This window comes from Pieris napi, chromosome 14 (genome assembly GCF_905475465.1).
Source record: "Pieris napi chromosome 14, ilPieNapi1.2, whole genome shotgun sequence".
NCBI lineage: Eukaryota > Metazoa > Arthropoda > Insecta > Lepidoptera > Pieridae > Pieris > Pieris napi.
This window is the reverse complement of record NC_062247.1, coordinates 3,121,926-3,140,536: the sequence shown is the minus strand read 5'-3', so window position 1 is coordinate 3,140,536 and position 18,611 is coordinate 3,121,926. Positions and strand designations below refer to the sequence as shown.

The 18,611-nt window shown below is 33.7% G+C and overlaps 2 protein-coding genes across 3 annotated transcripts; one reads left to right on the top strand and one right to left on the bottom strand.

Annotated features, from left to right (window-relative positions):
• Positions 1 to 1,036: 1,036 nt before the first annotated feature.
• Positions 1,037 to 10,720, bottom strand: LOC125055868 (suppressor of hairless protein). The gene is made up of 4 exons (XM_047658522.1): positions 9,249 to 10,720; positions 8,097 to 8,341; positions 2,460 to 2,685; positions 1,037 to 1,601 (listed from the first exon to the last, which is right to left on the bottom strand). Exons 1-4 carry the CDS (start codon positions 10,098 to 10,100, stop codon positions 1,431 to 1,433), a joined length of 1,494 nt encoding a protein of 497 aa, XP_047514478.1. The 5' UTR covers positions 10,101 to 10,720; the 3' UTR covers positions 1,037 to 1,430.
• A 307-nt stretch (positions 10,721 to 11,027) lies between these two features.
• LOC125055857 (DNA excision repair protein ERCC-5) lies at positions 11,028 to 16,367 on the top strand. Of its 2 annotated transcripts, none has more exons than XM_047658508.1 (7): positions 11,028 to 11,164; positions 11,252 to 11,427; positions 11,500 to 11,705; positions 11,782 to 11,977; positions 12,046 to 13,744; positions 14,552 to 14,835; positions 15,472 to 16,367. In XM_047658508.1, the coding sequence occupies exons 1-7, from the start codon at positions 11,077 to 11,079 to the stop codon at positions 16,090 to 16,092; spliced, it is 3,270 nt and encodes a 1,089-aa protein (XP_047514464.1). In that variant the 5' UTR covers positions 11,028 to 11,076; the 3' UTR covers positions 16,093 to 16,367. The 2 variants fall into 2 exon arrangements, with proteins under 2 accessions (XP_047514464.1, XP_047514465.1); XM_047658509.1 differs by having other exon boundaries at positions 11,046 to 11,160.
• Positions 16,368 to 18,611: the final 2,244 nt, after the last annotated feature.

Here is an 18,611-nt window from a genome sequence, read left to right as displayed (position 1 = left end):
ATATTTTGTTCGTAATATTGAAATATTTGTTATTTTTGTATTAGACCAAATATTAAGATTTACCTTTTTGTAGGTAAAACATAAAAAATACATAGCAATTTATTTTATTGCCCTAAAATGGGTCAATTTTTGTCCCTATTACGGTGGAGAACTTTAGTAGCAAAATTTGTGAAATGCCAGAATTCTACGGAATTAAAAATCAGAGTATAGGCATATCCGTTATCAAATATTAATTACACGAGAGGTATGTAAAACGGAAGTTTAACAGGCTATTTGAAAAGATTTAAAAACCATTTCAGATTATCGTAAGCATTAGACTATAGATAAAAAATTGTTATAATGGCTTTAACATTCATAGATTACAAAAACCCGCCAAAACGCTAGGCAAGATGGCGTCGCACATGATCATATGTTCTTTGTCAGTTATCACGTAAGCAAACTTCAAGTTTTATAAGTGTTTAATATTTTAAATTATACATATATTTCGATCAAATTCCAAGACAGTGTTAGGAGGTAGACAAAGAAAAGACGCCATAGTCGATTCGACTAATCTGTGACCGTTTTGTGTCATTATTTCCATACGTCAACGTATGAAATCATATTTAGCTAATTATGGATTTATGTGATAAAAAATATATTTAATATCGGATTATTCTAAATAACATTTATACTTTATAAAAGCCTTTGGACTATAAGATTTCTCGTCTGTGTTTAATCCGTTTGGCCTTCCGTTTTACATTTAATCCAACTGAAGTTTGCATGAACAAAATTGCAACAAAAATAAGCGTAAAATATACCTGTCAAGAAATATCTAGTGACGGATATATCGCAGACAAAAATTGATTCGAATCTTATACATATAAAAATTACATAAGAATCTCAGAGGTAAATGCCAAGTACCAACATACAGCCTTAAAATTACATTACACACTGACAGATTTGTTCGACACTTAGAAGCTAGATTATCTCTGGGCGAATTGCCTTATCCCAGTACAAATTTCCATCGTATTTTTTTTTTAAATCTACACTCTCTAGCTTACACCTTTGCCTTAGTATATGTAAAGCAACGGTATATTTACATTTTTTCAAACTGTCAAAATAAACATTTCATATATGGCAATGACATTTTCTCACAATTTGTCAGGTTTTTCATACAAATTCATTTGGCGTTAGTGGGTCACTTTAGTCTGTTAAAAGTGATTTTGTCATAGCCCCACTGTATTGAAATCGGTTTTATTAAGTGGATAAGCTAGCTTCCAGCCTTCAAACTTGACAGTAGCCTTAGGTTATTCCAATACGTCACAAACAATTGACAATCAAAATGTCAATGTCACATTTGACAGGTTAAGCTTGCGGTTTGGAATGCCCAAGGCACTAAACTACACTCACCGCAGACGTTCTTTGGATGAACAGCATCAGGAAATCCTGTGTTATTGAATGTTGTCTGGTAGTCTGTGCGTGTCATGGTGCCAGGCCTGTTCTGGTCGCATGACGTCATCGACCGGCGCACAGAGCGGCCGTGGGCCTGGTTCTGGCGTGTAAGTGAATGTAAGGCCAGTGGCATATATGATCCCGTCGTTTCTTACTAGTGATACTGGTACCTGAAGAAAATTATATTTTTAAATCATACAGCGTTTCACTACAACTAAACATTACTTAAAATAAAATTCATAATTTATTATTTATATCCAGCAAGATATAGCTTAAAAAACCTACACCCAAACGAATTAATCTATTTTATAAAGTCTCTGTATAATTCTATACGGAATTTCCCCGATAAAGAACAGCCCCGACAGAGATCCTGGAACAAGAGCAGTCATAATATTGATCTCGTATATATCTTATTTGCAACGGTTTAATTGACTGTCCTGACTATTGTCGCTTTTACTATCTCACACCCCACCCCTTCTTCATACAATACAAGTCAAACCCAACTACATATTTAAAATTCCTCGGTCTAATACAAACTATTTACGTAACTCAGTCATGTATCGTATACCTTCAGATTATAACACAAATTACCAGCAAATAGATATATTTAATGTAACTAAAAAATGTTTAAAAAATAATTTATTAATTTTATCTTCTTTATTTAATCTTTTATTAATAATGGCTTTGTTATTCTTCCTTTATATTAAATATATATTAAAATGATCAATGAATATTAGAATTTAGAATTTATTATAAATACATATATACTTTTTTATATTTTTTGTATTTGTATAGGTGAAACTGTGCTTTGTTTATTTGAATGTGTATTCCGTGTTTGGCTTTTGTGTACAATGTAATTGTTTGGATATTGTTTAGTGAGTAGCTGTGGGAATACTGCTGAACAAATAAATAATTCTTTGTCTAAACGTAGAAAGTCTCTGTATAATTCTATACGGAATTTCCCCGATAAAGAATAGCCTTGATAGTCAGCCATCCTGGAACAAGAGCAGAAGAAACTCGCGTCCTACCTGAGTTGGCTGCCGCACCCAAAGCCACTGTCCCCTGAACTGCGATATATCCGGTACTACGCAGAGCATGGACTCAGCGCATCGGTACATTGTCTCTGCTTCCACGTCTCCGAACCACACCTGCAGAGATGGCGTGAAGTTGTCACCGGCGAGTTCTAACATGGCTACGTCTCCACCACCATTTAGATTCAATGAGTGGACTAGCGGAACTGGTGTTACTGGAGATCTAGGAACAAAAGTAAGATTTTATTTATACACACTTCGTTGCAATAAAAATAAAAGAAACACAAATAACACAATACATAAAATTATAAGGGACGCAACGGGCGGCCTTATCGCTAATAAGCAATCTCTTCCAGGCAACCCTAGTAAGAGAAATACTAAAAAAAGAAACATGATGAGTGCAAGTGTAGAACCAAATGTTATATAAAAAAATATAGAACCTTAATCTAAAGTAATACAAAAAATATTAATAAAAAACTAAAAACTTAAAAGCTATAGATTCATGAACAGCAAATAGTGATTTTACGTGAAGAGATAAAAGCTAACCTCAATTGTTAAACATTTTTGTTGGTTATTATCGTACTAATCTTAGTTTAGGTATTATTTTGTTATTCTAGCGTAAATAAAGCGTTTGTTTGATATCTTAATAAGCAAGAAGTATGTAAAACCAATGGGAAAAAGTTTGGGCAGCGTGTAATATAAACTAATTACTAAACGAAACCACGTTTTTTATACAACGAGAGGCAAACGGGCAGGAGGCACATCGTTAGATGCCGCCGCCCATGGACACTAACAAAAGCTTCGCAAGTGCGTTGCCGGCTTTTTACCTACATACAGTCAAAACCGTTTACGACGACATCGGAAAAAGTTTGGGCAGCGTGTAATATAAACTAATTACTAAACGAAACCACGTTTTTTATACAACGAGAGGCAAACGGACAGGAGGCTAATTATTAGATGCCGCCGCCCATGGACACTCACAAAAGCTTCGCAAGTGCGTTGCCGGCTTTTTACCTACATACAGTCAAAACCGTTTACGACGACATCGGAAAAAGTTTGGGCAGCGTGTAATATAAACTAATTACTAAACGAAACCACGTTTTTTATACAACGAGAGGCAAACGGGCAGGAGGCTAATTATTAGATGCCGCCGCCCATGGACACTCACAAAAGCTTCGCAAGTGCGTTGCCGGCTTTTTACCTACATACAGTCAAAACCGTTTACGACGACATCGGAAAAAGTTTGGGCAGCGTGTAATATAAACTAATTACTAAACGAAACCACTTTTTTTATACAACAAGAAGCAAACGGGCAGGAGGAACTCGTTAGATGCTGCCGCCCATGGACACTCACAAAAGCTTCGCAAGTGCGTTGCCGGCTTTTTACCTACATACAGTCAAAACCGTTTACGACGACATCGTTTAGAACAACATACCGGTAATATTGAAAAAATCAAAGGTCCCGGCTGAATTCTATTGTATTAGGTAGGTACTTAAGAACAACGTCATCGGCTGTTACGACTATCGGTTTTTACGACCAAATATGAGTAGTCCTTTCGATGTCGCTATAACAGATTTTAACTGAACATTGCTCCTATATACGTATACCGTTTGAGCTTAATATACTGATGTCGTATTGCTTCTCTGATGTATATATTTCGCGTTTATATCCGTTTACTATCGTATCCCATACTGAAATGTCTACTAATATGTAAATATAAAACAAAACACTAAAGTTGAATTAAGGTCGTTGCCTAACATATGTTATAGTAACTCGATATTCCCATGTGTACTTGATGATACGATACATGTAATTAATATTTATACGGAAACCGGCCAATTGAAGTAGATAAATATATTTATAAAATTGTGTTATAAATTTCATTTATATCGTCTCTCTTTTTTCCCGAAGGGGTAGGCAGACCACGAATCTCCACTTCATCTACCTTCATGACATTCACCATGCGTGCTCGTCATGGGTACTTTTAACTTGTACTCTGGATTTGGTCCGGGTACAAGGCTACGGTACAAGCTACCTACACACTTCACACAACCCGACTTCACCATCCACGTTTGCCTAATTTAATTAGTATTACTTCACGCAATTTTTGGAGATTATTGAAACCCCCCCCCCCCCATGTAACGCGCCGTAACGTTTTTTGTACCCAATAGTAAAACGTTTCGTGACCACCCAGTGCCTCTTTATACCTAAAAGTTACCATTATGTGGTGTAAAGTACCGGAAAGTTGTAATATTAACAATAACGCGTAATTCAATCAACGCCCAGCATCGTAACGTTTACAAAAGGACCCCCCCCCCAAATTCGTTACGTAATACTTGAACGCTCCCTTATACTATCACATAATGTCACACATACTTAACGCTCTCATTTCCACGGCATTTGTTCTACTCTCATTCTCTGCCAAATTCTTAATATATTTCTTTTCGTAAAGGTTTTTTGGCTTTACTTTCTGTAAATTCATTTGTTTTTGCACAAAGACGCAGATGTCTATTTATTTCCTTGACGTAATTATCTGACCGCTTAGGAAATAAATACTATATTATTACTGTACTTATGTACAACAATCATCAATCCTCTACTATTTCGAATAAGAGGTTACGATTATAACCTTTTCGTATTAATTGGTTCTTAAACGTAGACCAGTAGTTTTTCCAACGTACCCCTTATTACAGCAATTCTACTGATATTATAAACCCGAAAGTTTATTTGTTGGTAATTATTTTTACTGATAGCCGTGCGAACCCCTTGTTGCAACTTCACGTACACTTGCAGGTACGCGTACCACTAATTGGAATTGGGAAACTCAGACGTAGACAAAAAAAATTACCAAAATATCTACGAACACACAAATTTATCCAGTTAAAACGCGTTGTACTTTTGATACTATGGCAAGGCTGTATTTAAGATAAAAAAAAAATTACCAATTGTAATAAATTCAATTTTAATCTGGAACAACTATTTGTTTTAAATAAACTTCACGTGAATAATTATTTAAAAAAGCTAGCTTTCAACATTATTTTTAATATAAATATTTTTCAAAAGAAAATGATATGCCCCAAATATATAAATAATAAAAAAAACACAGTTTAACAAGTCTCCCACCCGTTCAATGTCATCATTGAAAGCTAATAAAAAAAAGAATTAAAATATCATATTGGTCTCTATTGATGTTATTGAAAAAATAAGCTTCTAGTTCTCAAATGAACAGCGTAGCACGGACGAGAAATGGCAATAAACTCCGTGACTCTTTTAAATCTCTAAGTTATAATTTATCAAATGTTTGTAACCATCCACCTCACATCACATGTTAAAGCAGTTATGATAACCTAACCTAATCTTTATAAGCAAAGCATGGTGAAGAAGAATGCTAAACTATATGTTCACTATTTCCAGAAGGAAGTCCACAGTACATACGTATATGAACTATTAGGATAATCTAAGCCCTGTTTATTGGCGTGAGAGTAGAAAATGTTTGGCTTTCGATAGCAATTGAATGTCCCCTCATATCATTTAAGTATCATTACGTGTTTGCCAATGCGTTTGATAGTGTGGTCAAAGTTTGGTGAATGTTATCGATTCATTGTCAACAATTTAGTGATTAACACTAACGTTGTATGTATGTAACGAATATGTCAATAACGTCTAATAAATACGCGTATATAAAGGTACATTGAAAAGATATTGCGCTTGTCACGATAAATACCGAACCTAAATGAAATAAACTTCAAATAGATATTATCTGTGGTTTACACTACAGCTCTGTGGTTCTAGGCCTCAGTTGCATATTTCATTTTATAATTTATAGGTTGCAGGTAGGCCTTCTGTGTTTGACATAGTGTTGCCCAAATGCAAGACCAAGACGAGACTTAGGCCAGTCTTGGTCTTGCGTCAATACACCTGGTATTGGTCTTGCAACAATTTTAACATATTTATGTGTATGTTTAAAACATAACAAACAGTTTTTTTAATTATTTAAAAAACTGATGTAAGTTAAAATCTGTTCAAAATTATTAACTGTTGAAATCGAGCTTTCGTCAACTGTCATTTTCATACAAAGGTCTATCCACAGACACCGATACGACCTCTCATGGATAGCTTGTATCGACAGATGGCTATTACATACCGTCGATTGGTTATTGGCACACTTTTACAACATTTGGTTTAAGATTACTATCTCAGATGCTGCATTATGGATTGAGACAGGTCATTGGGTTCGGGCGTTAATAAATCCAAATCTCGGTTTGTCTTAACTGCAAGACGCAAGAGTCTTGCAGGCTTAAGTCTTGTCTTGCTCAAGTCTTGCATGTTTCAGTCTTGGTCTTGCGAATATGCAAGAACAATACCAAGACCGATTTTGGGCAACACTAGTTTGACATATGTCATTAGTTTTTTATGACTTGTAGGTATCCTAACGATTAGCCTTCATCCTACGGTGAATTAAGTATATAGAGAAAACTCCATTAGTGGTCCGTGATACGAACGCACGACCACAGGGTCAAGTGTTGCTCACTTAAGCCATTAGACGAGCTCTACCCTCAGAAATAAATAAATTGTTTGGATAACGACATGATTTTTCCTATTCACGTATTTTCTTAGCGACATTAAATTAATAATATTGTTTTAAACTTAATTAAATATTCAAATAGCCGCGATTATTTTTGACAGCTTTTATCGAATTATGGATGTGGTTACCGGTTCGCAATTATTGATAACGACTTCCGGGTAATCTATTCAAAGTTGTCCCGGCGCCTTTGCCTTTCTCAGAACGTGAATAAAAATTAACACAAAATTTGTTAATAACTTCGACGAAATCGCTTTTGAAAGTGCTTTTTACTTATAATAGCACCAGTATAAAATATTTGCAATTAATAAGCGCGATTAAAAAGGTAGCGGAGAGTTTATTGCCAGTTCTTCTCTTCCGTTCTACGCCCTTGATTTGAGAACTGGCAGTAAATGTTTATTTCGTTTTTGACGTTCATAAGTGTACATTGTGTTACCTATATGAATAAATGATTTTTTACTTTGAGTTTGAAAACCTTACATTCTAAATTCATTACTTAGGTTTTCTAGATATTAATTATCACTTCTAGATTTACATTTGTAAGCCGGACTTTGTGGCCTCGTGCAAAACAATAAAAAACATCAGAGACTATGTATAAGATAGAGACAGCTCTAAGTTCATCTCCCATATGCCAACCGTTTTTGACATACGGGAGTCATACTTAGCAAAGTCTTGACTTAAGCTTTTTCCATTATGTGTTCTGATTCTTTCCCGCAAATAATAAACTAATAGTTTCTCCCAGCTTCGCAGGGCTGGACACTTATATTATAAAATATTTTGGAATAGCCTATATTGCTCAGGAATAGTTTAGCATTCCTATGGTGAAAGAATGTTGAAATCGGTCCAGCAGTTTTAAGTTACTAACATAATTATATACTAATATAAGATAGCGCACTTAACCAAAGAAACTCAGCTTTAAAAATAATAATCTTAACATATGCACTTTTAATCTTGCCTGAAATCATAAGGAAACAATATTTTAGCTTAGGTCCTACTAGCCTATTTGGTCTTAAAAGGAACCTGTTTTACACATAAATGGTTTATTTCATACCTTACTGGTCCCATTCCTTCATAAAACTGATACTCCGCCTTATCCGTTGATATAATGGTCCAACAGGCTCCATCATTAATCATTTCTTTATTTGGTTCTTTGGGGCAAGGAGTCGCTTGAAACTGTATGATTCTTTCTTGTGATAAACAAAGGTACATCCTCTCGGTGTCCTTCATATAGAATGCACATTTATGTAGTTGTGAGACAGGGTCATCGGCCTCTAGCAAAGCCATCTGTTTGTCTACCTAAAAATACATAAAGATTAAGTATTCTGACAAGTTCTGTTTAAATTACTCTAAATTCACTGACCAAAGTCAGTAAGTCAAAAGACTCTGAATATTTAAAAAGAGGAATCAACAATAGTATAATTTTCTTTTAGGGCTCAGTAGTTAACACACATATGTATGTATGTATTAAATTTCAGTTAATTCAAAAAAATCAAGTCAAGCTATATTTTTTTAGGACCATGACATGAGAGGTATATATATATATATAGAACCTAGCTTCCCGATTTTAAAACCTATAACAGTACACAAATTGAACAAAATTATTTTGTTGCAAAATCTTACTAATCTTTTTGGTCCCGACAAAAATACAAATGTAATCTCAAAAATTGCAAGAGATATTCAAGCATGTACTGGGGTCATCAAATGTACATATGCCACCTCTAGGTATAAAATACCTAGAGGTGGCATAGAGGTGGGATAAAATATATGTCATCAACAATTTATTTTACTTTGCATTTATTATTTATTAAAAATATTTTTTCAAAAATGTATGATGGCTGTTAAATTAAATTAGGCCCCTGTTACTGGGTTTTAAAATGAGTGAGAAGCTGAGGTACTGGTTTTTATTTCTGACTAAACATTAAAGTTTGAAGGCAAATACTGCTTAATTAATAAAAATATGAACCACCAAATGATATATCTATATGTGTATCTGTTATATTGGGTGGTTTATAAAACATTGAACACATAAAACTGACATATGTTTGGTAGAAATAATCAAATTTACTTCAGCAGTGAAGCATCTAGTGATATTATTTTTACTATTAATTAATTACAGAACTTTATATAATAAATGTAAAATAATTTTAAATTTTGCAGATCTATAAAATAGGTATACAAATCTTTTATTGAATAAATAATTTACCTTTCTTATTATTAATCTAGGCAATGCCATGCCTGTCACAGAACAAACCAGTTTCACCGTTGAGCCATAATGTACATAACCATCTCTGACAGCAAACTCTTCTGATTCACTCTCATTATCATCTAATAAATGAATTGTAAAAGCACCCCACTGTGTAGAGGATGCATGAAAATTACCATTCTCTACATGCAGGTATCTTGTTGAAACAGTCTGTGACCTTAATCTATTAAACAGGGCAACTTTTGTACCACTCGCTATACATAAATCAGCATTCTTCAATGATTGTTTCTTTTTAGACGGCTTAGAAATAACTTTTATTCTCTTACTATTAAAAATACCAATATCATGACCATTGCCATAGAACATTTTGACAGATAACATAAAATGTTTTCTCTTATCTGAATCTGATATGTACAAGGTTTTAGCAGCACAGTACTGTTTTCCATTATTTAAATCTAGCTGCTGCATATCCTGGTCTGAGTTCCCTATGCCAATGAATGCACAAAGCTGTGATGCTTGCTCAGTTTCACCTTCTCTGAGCATTCTTTCCCTTCTCAGTCTCCATCCATCACCAAAGAGATAGATACAGGGAGGCGGACAAAAGAACCTTTTCTCATTACCATAGGATTTTTGAGCTACTTTAGCATGCAGGATAACTACAACCATATCAGATCGGTCCCGGAGATATCTCTCCATAGCTTCTCTAGTAAGGCGGCGTTCTTCGGGGCGATAGGCGCCGGCGCCAGGTCCCGCTGCTGCGGCATAGCGCGGGTACAAGGCGCCTGGCTGCGGCGGCGGGGATGGTGGGCGCCCGCCCAGCCCACCAGCGCCCGCGCCGTATTGATGTGGCATGCTAGCCACGGCTCAGTTTCACCTTAATTTGCACCTCATAACGCTGCACACCATAGAAAAGCCTTGGAAAACATCATCACCTTTGATAAAACACTGTCCTATAGCTACACTTCATAGCGTTTAGTAACAACCGGTAGCGAGTTTTCAAAGTACAACTTTATTAAGTTATATCACTGATGTCATTAAAAACGCCACTATATAAGGGTAATGTTATATACACTGGATCGATACACTTTTATACAATTCACAACACAGTAAATAAATAATTACGATGGGAACAGCAACACACTTTTCTATCAAAAACACCTGTTCCTGAGTGGAATTTTCAGATTCGTGTTTTGACGAATTAACTGATTAAAATTATTTTTTTATTTATAGTTTCTAGTTTATTTTAATCATTATTATTGCACTTTACAAATTTTTTGTTTGATAATGTTAAATGTTTGCAAAACGTTGTTTATTCAAGTAAATACGACATTCGATTCGACAACGCTAGGTAACTGTCAAGAGGGCATAGACTGTAGACCGATTCACGAAGGGATGTTCAAACTTCAAGCACAAAATATCGACGCGCTGTTTACATGCGCACGAGAATAGCGGAATGATACGAGATCGTCGACTTTAGCGTGCCGACTGGCAGACAGCCGGTCATAGGATGTGGGGTTACGCATGGGGCGTGAGAAAATAAAGTGTGGGAAAGAGTGGGCGTCGCGTAGTAAAACATTTGATATTGTATGTAGTGAAGCGAACACTTACGAATGCTCCAGTAGCAAGCAGTTATCATTTCGTTTTGTTGTTGTGTGTGTTATAAATACATTGAGTTCAGTGGAAGCGAAAAGGTTGCGCTGTGTGAGGAAGAGGCCGGCGATTGACCGTAGATCTCGTGGGAAACGACCTTTGTTATATTATATACTGCATTATTTATATTTGAAGTTTAATCAAAACAAAATCATTTGGAAACAATTAAATTTATGCAATGGGAGTTACTGGTTTATGGCGACTTATTGAGCCGGCAGGGAAACCAGTGCCGGTTGAAACCCTAGAGAACAAAATTTTAGCTGTTGGTATGAATTACAATTAACATAACTAACCTTTCTGTTCTTTCATTCGGGGTTCCCAACAGTCTTAGAAAATGTGTTTAAATTTCACAGATATTTCTATATGGTTGCATCAGATGGTCAAAGGATACCAAGATGCAAAAGGTGCACCACTACCAAATGCTCACCTTGTAGGATTGTTTCAGAGATTATGTAAATTATTATATTTTAGAATTAAACCTGTATTTGTATTTGACGGAGGAGTTCCTGATTTAAAAAGACAAACTATTGTAAGTTATCAGTCTATTTCTTACACTCATTCCAAAATTATTACTTGATGATGTAAAAATATCTTATTCTAGGCTAAAAGACAAGATAACAAGTTAAAGTACAACTCAGAATCAGAGCGCATAAAACGAGAGCTTGCTCTATTAATTGGCAAAAAAACTGCTGTGGGTGCACTTCTGGGTAAACAAATATCTCCCAAGAAAATCAATACAAATGAAAATGATGAGGATATCTTTAAATTACCTGCATTGCCCCAAAAAGAGACAAAAAGTGACACAGAGTATGTAATTAATGTTGATTAAAATAGAATATTTAATTTCATAACAAATAAATCTTGGAATTTCTGATTTGATTAGATCAGATGATGAAGATACCTCAAGCGCTTCCACTGTTGACTTACACACCGTGGATTTGGAATCTCAAGACTTCAAAAACATGCCATCTAAAGAAAAATATGACCTTTTATTGGAATTAAAAGAGACAAGGAAAATGAACTCATGGGGAAAATTACACACATTACCAAAGAAAAGTGATAGCTTTTCTGATTTTCAGGTTAGTCTTTTCTAATAAAACTAATTATTTATAAACAATAAAGATTATAGATTATATTATGATTACAGATGCAAAGATTGTTGAAGAGAAGAAAGGTGCAAGAATGTATTGAAGAAACAGAAAAAGAAATAGGAGATGTCGGAATGTCTTTAAATGATTTGGAAACACTACTTAATGAAGAAGGTATTAATACAAATATTGAAGATTTTCCCTCTCGTCGTATAGCTTCAGATCAAACAACTCGGTATCTGCTAATAAATAATGTGAAACAGGCTTTAGCTGATGCTAAAAAAAAGAAGGAAATGGAGTTGGAAAATGAAAATAAATTAGAAACTGAAGCAATTGAGATAAAAGCTAATTCAAATGAAGAAACTAAATTTGATGAACTTGAAGATGACTTACAGAAAGCAATAAAAATGTCTCTTGAATGTGTAGATGAACCAGAACATTCAGTTTGTGCATCAACTTCAAAAGCAGATGAGTCTTGGACTTCTTGTATGACAGATTCTAATTCAGATTATTCTGACGAAGAAGAGGAATACATACCCCAAAATATTACATCTGCTAAAGCTTACATAATGCAGTACAGTGATTTTACACATAAAGCCATTGATGATATTGTCCTGGTTAAAAATAAACAAAAACCCAAAGCAAAAGAAATTAATGTTGAAGAAATAATAGCTCAGCTTAATAACGAAAAAACAATTATAGAGGATGAAGTTGAAGTAAGTAGTGAAGAAGAATTAAGTAATCCTCAAATGTCAACCTCTTGTTTTGATGACAATAATGCAGACCCCACTTTAGGCAACACAACTATAAAGGTTATGCAAAGAACAGAAAACAATGTTATCAATAATGATTCATCTATTTTATATGTGGAAAATAAAAAGGAGGATGTAATAAACCTTGATTCATCAAAAGAAAATTCAAAAGCAATCATAAGTCTAGATGATACTTCAAATCTATCAAACTCTAGTGATGATGACTTTGAAGAGGTATCTGAAACAGAAAGCCAACCAAAACCAGTTGTGCAGTTGACATTAAATTTAGAAGATAACATTGAAGATGACATCTTTTCTGATGTTTTTGAAAGTAAACAAGAGGTATCTTCTAAAAATGGAAACCAAATTTTGTCACCTATAAAAATGCAACAAATTAAAGAGGCACCTTTAAAAGATGTTAGCGTTCTTCCAATAAATGAAATAATTGCTTCAAAGACAGATAATGAAACGGCACAAGATAAAGTAAGTGTCAAAACCGATACACTAATAAAAAATATTGAGTGTAGGAAAGATAATCAATCTACGGCTGAGAGTGGTGTAAACATTGAATATGAGAAAGAAATAGGCGATTTAGCGGGAGAGTCTTCTGAAAATTCCCTTTTAAAATATCCAGAAGAAGCACCTAAAAATCCCATTGAACCTATTACTAAAGAAAGACTACAAACAATGGAAGTAGAAATGGAAAATGAACAACAAGAATTATTACATCAAAAAGGACGGCTTGATCGCGTTGGTAGAAATATTTCTGAACAAATGACTAAAGATGCGCAAGAACTTCTTCAGGTTTTTGGCATTCCTTATATTGTAGCGCCAATGGAAGCGGAGGCGCAATGCGCATTTTTGGAGGATGCCAAATTGACCGATGGCACGATTACCGACGACAGTGATATTTGGCTATTTGGAGGAAAAACTGTTTACAAAAACTTTTTTAATCAGAAGAAACATGTCCTTCAATTCTTGAGTGAAAGGATTGAGAGATCATTTAGTAAGTATAATTTTATTATTTAATCAGGCACATACTTTTTACGCATGCAAAATTGTACACACTGTACAATTGTAACCAGAACCCCAAGACAATTGTTTTTTTTAAACTTCAAACATATTAATCAGATTCTGACAATATTTAAGTTTCCTTGGTTAAGTTTGGTGGTGGTTGTTGGAAGAATGTTCAAATAAATGAAACTTTGTTTGAAGCTATACTCTGATTTTTAATTCCGTAGAATTCTGACATTTCTATAAGTGATGCTACTAAAAAAGTTCTCCACCGAAAAAGGGTCAAATTTGACTTATTTGAGGACAATTAAAAAAAAATCTACGTATTTTTTATGTTTTACCTACAAAAAGGTAAATCTAAATATTTACTTACTCAAGTGACCTAATACTAAAATAACACTTATTTCAATATCACGATCAATATATCGAATTAACTTTATTTTATTCTTTAGCTGGAATCAAAAAATAAAATGTTATCTTGTGCGTTTTTTACTGTTTGTGATGAAAAGGCACGTAATTATCACTCGCCGTTAAACCATGGATAAAATGGATACATTCACTAAAAAATAAAATGTATGTATAGACTCAGATGTTCAGACTCGTATTGAAATTGAATGTGCACGGCCAAAAAGGTTTGCCATCTCTGACATGTCAAAAAATGATAGCTGTCAGAATTCTACGGAATTAAAAATCAGAGTATAGGTGTCAATTGACTTTAATAATTACAAGCAAGGGTTTATAACATAAAATTAAGGTAAAACTTATATGGGCTTGCATATTAAAGTAAGGCATTTTTTAGATCTAAGTAGGGAGCAACTGATCCTGCTAGCCCTATTAGTTGGAAGCGATTATACAACTGGTGTTAATGGAATAGGACCAGTGACTGCAATGGAAATACTTGCATCATTTCCATTTAATAAGAAAAAACTTAGTGAGATGTCAAACCAAGCACAGTACCAGCAAATTGTGACTGGTCTTCAAGAGTTTAAGCAATGGGTTAGAGCAGGAAAGAGAACGGATAATATTAAGCTTAAGAAAAAATTAAAAAATGTTTCGCTCACTGATGAGTTTCCTAGTATTAGGGTAAGTTATAACATTGAATTATTTTACATCTAAAAAGCGGCTTTGGCACATTATATTTTTAATCAAGATATTATTAGTATCTTAGTGATATGACAAAATCATATTGGTTTTTAACTACGGAAGACATACTCAGCGCTAAGACTCGAATTGTATCCTTAGACACCAGCCAATACTATAATTCCATCTATTTCTACCATAAAATCGCTGAATACTCGAATTTTTGAAGTGAAAACTTCTTTAGCGGATTTGAACACTTTTTTTGGAATGGGTAAAAGTGTGTTAAACTCGCGTCAGGACACGTGACCTGATCGAAAATTCGTAAGACGGATGGAAAGTAGACAGCTGGCGCGGCGTATTTAATGTAATATAAATTGTCATGTTTGTGTACGATAGCGCAATCAATAAATATTGTATTCTACCACATAAATTATAGTACTTTTATATATATAATTATATATATATAAAAGTAATTCGTGCAAAATTATTCCCTAACCATTCCAAAATATCAAAAATGCACAACGTTAATATTCAAGTTTTCACTTCTGCCGGAAGTCCCGGAGTACAACCCGTCGGTTTTTTTTAGATATTTAAGCGTAATAAAAAAGCAGAAAAATATTTTTATATTTAAATTTTCAGGTTGTACAAGCCTATCTAGAGCCAAATGTTGAAAAGAGTAAAGAAAAGTTCACATGGGGAAACATAGACATAACAATTTTACGAGATTACACAAAAGATAAATTTGGTTGGTCCCAAAACAAAGTAGACGAAATAATAAAGCCGGTTTTAAAAAGGTTGCTTGATAGAAAAAATCAAAAAACGGTCCACGACTATTTTAAACGGAAAATCGTGTGTGAATCTCTCGACGAGCAAATGAGCAAACGAGTTAAGGCAGCTGTACAAAAAATGGACCCTAACTCACAAAATGTCGTTGAAGATGTTACTAATAAAAAGGATAAAAAAGGAAAAGCTCGCAAGAGAAAAGCTGAAAATGATGAACTCAAAAATATTAATGGAATTGTCAAAGTAGCAAAGTCCAACGAAAAACCGGAATTTAACTTTATCGTACCAAAAACCGACGCTTGCCATGAATTAATTCCACAAAAAGAAAAAGCTAAACAGAGTCTATTAGAGAATAAAATGAAAGCGATAGAAATATTTAGAAAGACGAAAATTGATAGAAAACGAAAGTATACCAAAAAGAAGACTGTCTTGCCAAAGGATAAAGCTGAGCTTTCCGAAAGCAGTGACAGTAACTAGAAGTCTTGTTGCTTTAAGAGTGAATCACATTGTACCGTTCCCGATTAATTTGGATCTGAGAACACAAGCTACTTCGTACCTGTCTACGAGATGAAGGTAGTGGAAAATTGGAAACTAACTTAGGGGAACATAAATAAATAATAACTTAAGATACATAAATAAATAGATCATAATAAGTACAAGAATGAATGCATCCTATACTTTGGAAATTAATAATTAATATATAATTAGCCAATTTATGATGTTGAAATAAAGAGCAGTTATAAAATAATCAATTTATTGTTTATACAACTTCAATAGTTACAATATGAAGCATTCTCGAACTAGTTACCTTAAAATATACACACATAGGTTAACTAAAGATAAAAAAATTAATAAATCACTATAAACATAATGAAACTACTCAACTAAATGCAATTGCCTAGACAATGTACTTAAGAACGTTTATTATAGGCAACAAAGGTTTAGCTGCTAGATTCTAATGAAGTCTATCATTGAACCATTGTCTAGATTGGAAATTAAAATACATTATTTTAACACCAAATATCGATTCTTAAGTACTATCTATAATCTAGTAGGTATCTATGAAAAACGTGGCGTTGTGCAAACTTTCATAGATTTTAAAATATTTACATTCGAAATTTACTGTCGAAATAAGGTATCAACCAATTTTGTGTTTAATCTTGAGCTAAAGTTGTCTATGGTCTCGGCCATCTTGAATTGTTAGGAATTGTCAAAATAATATGTACAACCTGTTCACATTAGTTGTGTAGTGATAATACATATGGAGGATAATAAATCTATTAGAAAATAATGACTTAAGGTAAAATAAACTATTCGGTCGCATACATGGACATTTTATCACCACTTGGAGCTGCTTTCACTAATAACAGAATAAACTTTAAAAAAAATTAGACAAAGTATGTTTCCGGACGGAAACATTACAATAGGACTGATGAAAAGTGTTTTATTTTTCAGGTTTGTCAACCATAGATATATTGATATTAGCATGTCAAAAGTACGCTAAGCTTTCGACAATCTCGCGTCTATTGTTTATTGAAATCGCTTAACACTGGCAGTAAATGTAAAATTGGAAGCATTAATTTGTATTTCTTTACTGACGAGTCATAAGTGTACATTATGTTACCTACATGATTAAATGTTTTTTTTTTAAAGCTTCTGAATTAAATTGAAATTTGAATCATTTTAGTGCAGAAGTTAGTAGTATTTTCTTAAATATTACAAAATGTGTTCATCTTTTTCTAACACGTAATACGATACGAGAAATAGCTCTAACAACCAATACGTCATAAGTAGAAACAAACACATTTTTTTTTTCAATTGACATTATTATCTATATTCCTCTAGAATCTATATTAAACATTGACAGTGACAATTGCCAATAGACCAAGGCAAAATAAATTCATAGCAATCCCGCTTTGTAATTCAGATATTAGTGAAAACAGCTAATCGCTTACCATAAAGTTAGAAAAAGAGAAAAGCTAATTTATATATAATTTTATAAACAAAAGCAATGACCTTGTACACCGAATATAAATTAAATTTCTATTAAATTTAAAATACATAACATAATAGAAAATAAGTATTATCATGCTGACTTATTAAATACTGTTTATAGAATTAAAATTGTTAGTAATGACATGTTTTAATTATTAACCAAACGCATTTTTAAACATTTAAGTTTTTAAATATGTAACCTAATTTAAGAACCATATTTATATTTTACCGAAATCAGTTCAGCAGTTAAGTCATGAAAACGCATTGCAATCTTATATTAAAATCAGTTGTGTGGTTAAAGCTACGTATAAAATGTTGCTTTGCTTTTGGGTTCGATTTCTGTTAAAACTTAGTGTCGGGTATAACCCGACATATAGCCAAGTACATACATAAAGAACGGTAGATGTCTTTATATGAAGCCACGGCTTTATTAAAACCAGGACTACAGTTAAATTACTATAGTAACCATGGTAACAAATACCGTACGTCCACGTTTTACTAAAAGGCCGAGTGAATCCATCCCACCCTTAATATATAATTCGTGATATTAACCCCGAGATACAGATACCGGCAAACTTCTTGAGCATTAAACAAGGGAGTGGGGGAATGTTTGCGCATTTCCGCGCACCACTGCCCGCCCAGTATTACCTAATAATCGCTTCTGCGGAGGCAAGGACATTTGTTCAAGATGTTTGCCGATATCTGTACTAACATAGACTATGGTTAGCGGTACGTTATTTGGTCATCCGTTACACATTTAGTAAGAAAAAATATTGTCAATCAAATTATGGGGACCAACTTATTTGCCAGAAATTAGTGGGAGGCTAAGCTTTCGACTCCGAATCTTACACTTAGCTAATATTTCTCCCATATGACAAATAACATACAATTTTGACGATTGCTATCGAAAATATCGGTAAATTACCAGAAAAATAGTAAAAAATCTATTTTTAACCAATTTTTTTAAAGAGCCAAAATTATCCAAACAAAATCCTACTAAA

Excerpts from the sequence above, each read along its gene's own strand:
- LOC125055868 (XM_047658522.1), bottom strand. The coding sequence starts at position 10,100 with ATGCCACATCAATACGGCGCGGGCGCTGGTGGGCTGGGCGGGCGCCCA. Across the intron at positions 8,342-9,248 it reads CTAGATTAATAATAAGAAAG|GTAGACAAACAGATGGCTTT; the intron begins GTAAATTATTTA and ends ATGTATTTTTAG. Across the intron at positions 2,686-8,096 it reads GAAGGAATGGGACCAGTAAG|ATCTCCAGTAACACCAGTTC; the intron begins GTATGAAATAAA and ends TTTTGTTCCTAG.
- LOC125055857 (XM_047658508.1), top strand. The coding sequence starts at position 11,077 with ATGGGAGTTACTGGTTTATGGCGACTTATTGAGCCGGCAGGGAAACCA. Across the intron at positions 11,165-11,251 it reads GAACAAAATTTTAGCTGTTG|ATATTTCTATATGGTTGCAT; the intron begins GTATGAATTACA and ends TAAATTTCACAG. Across the intron at positions 11,706-11,781 it reads GAGACAAAAAGTGACACAGA|ATCAGATGATGAAGATACCT; the intron begins GTATGTAATTAA and ends TGATTTGATTAG.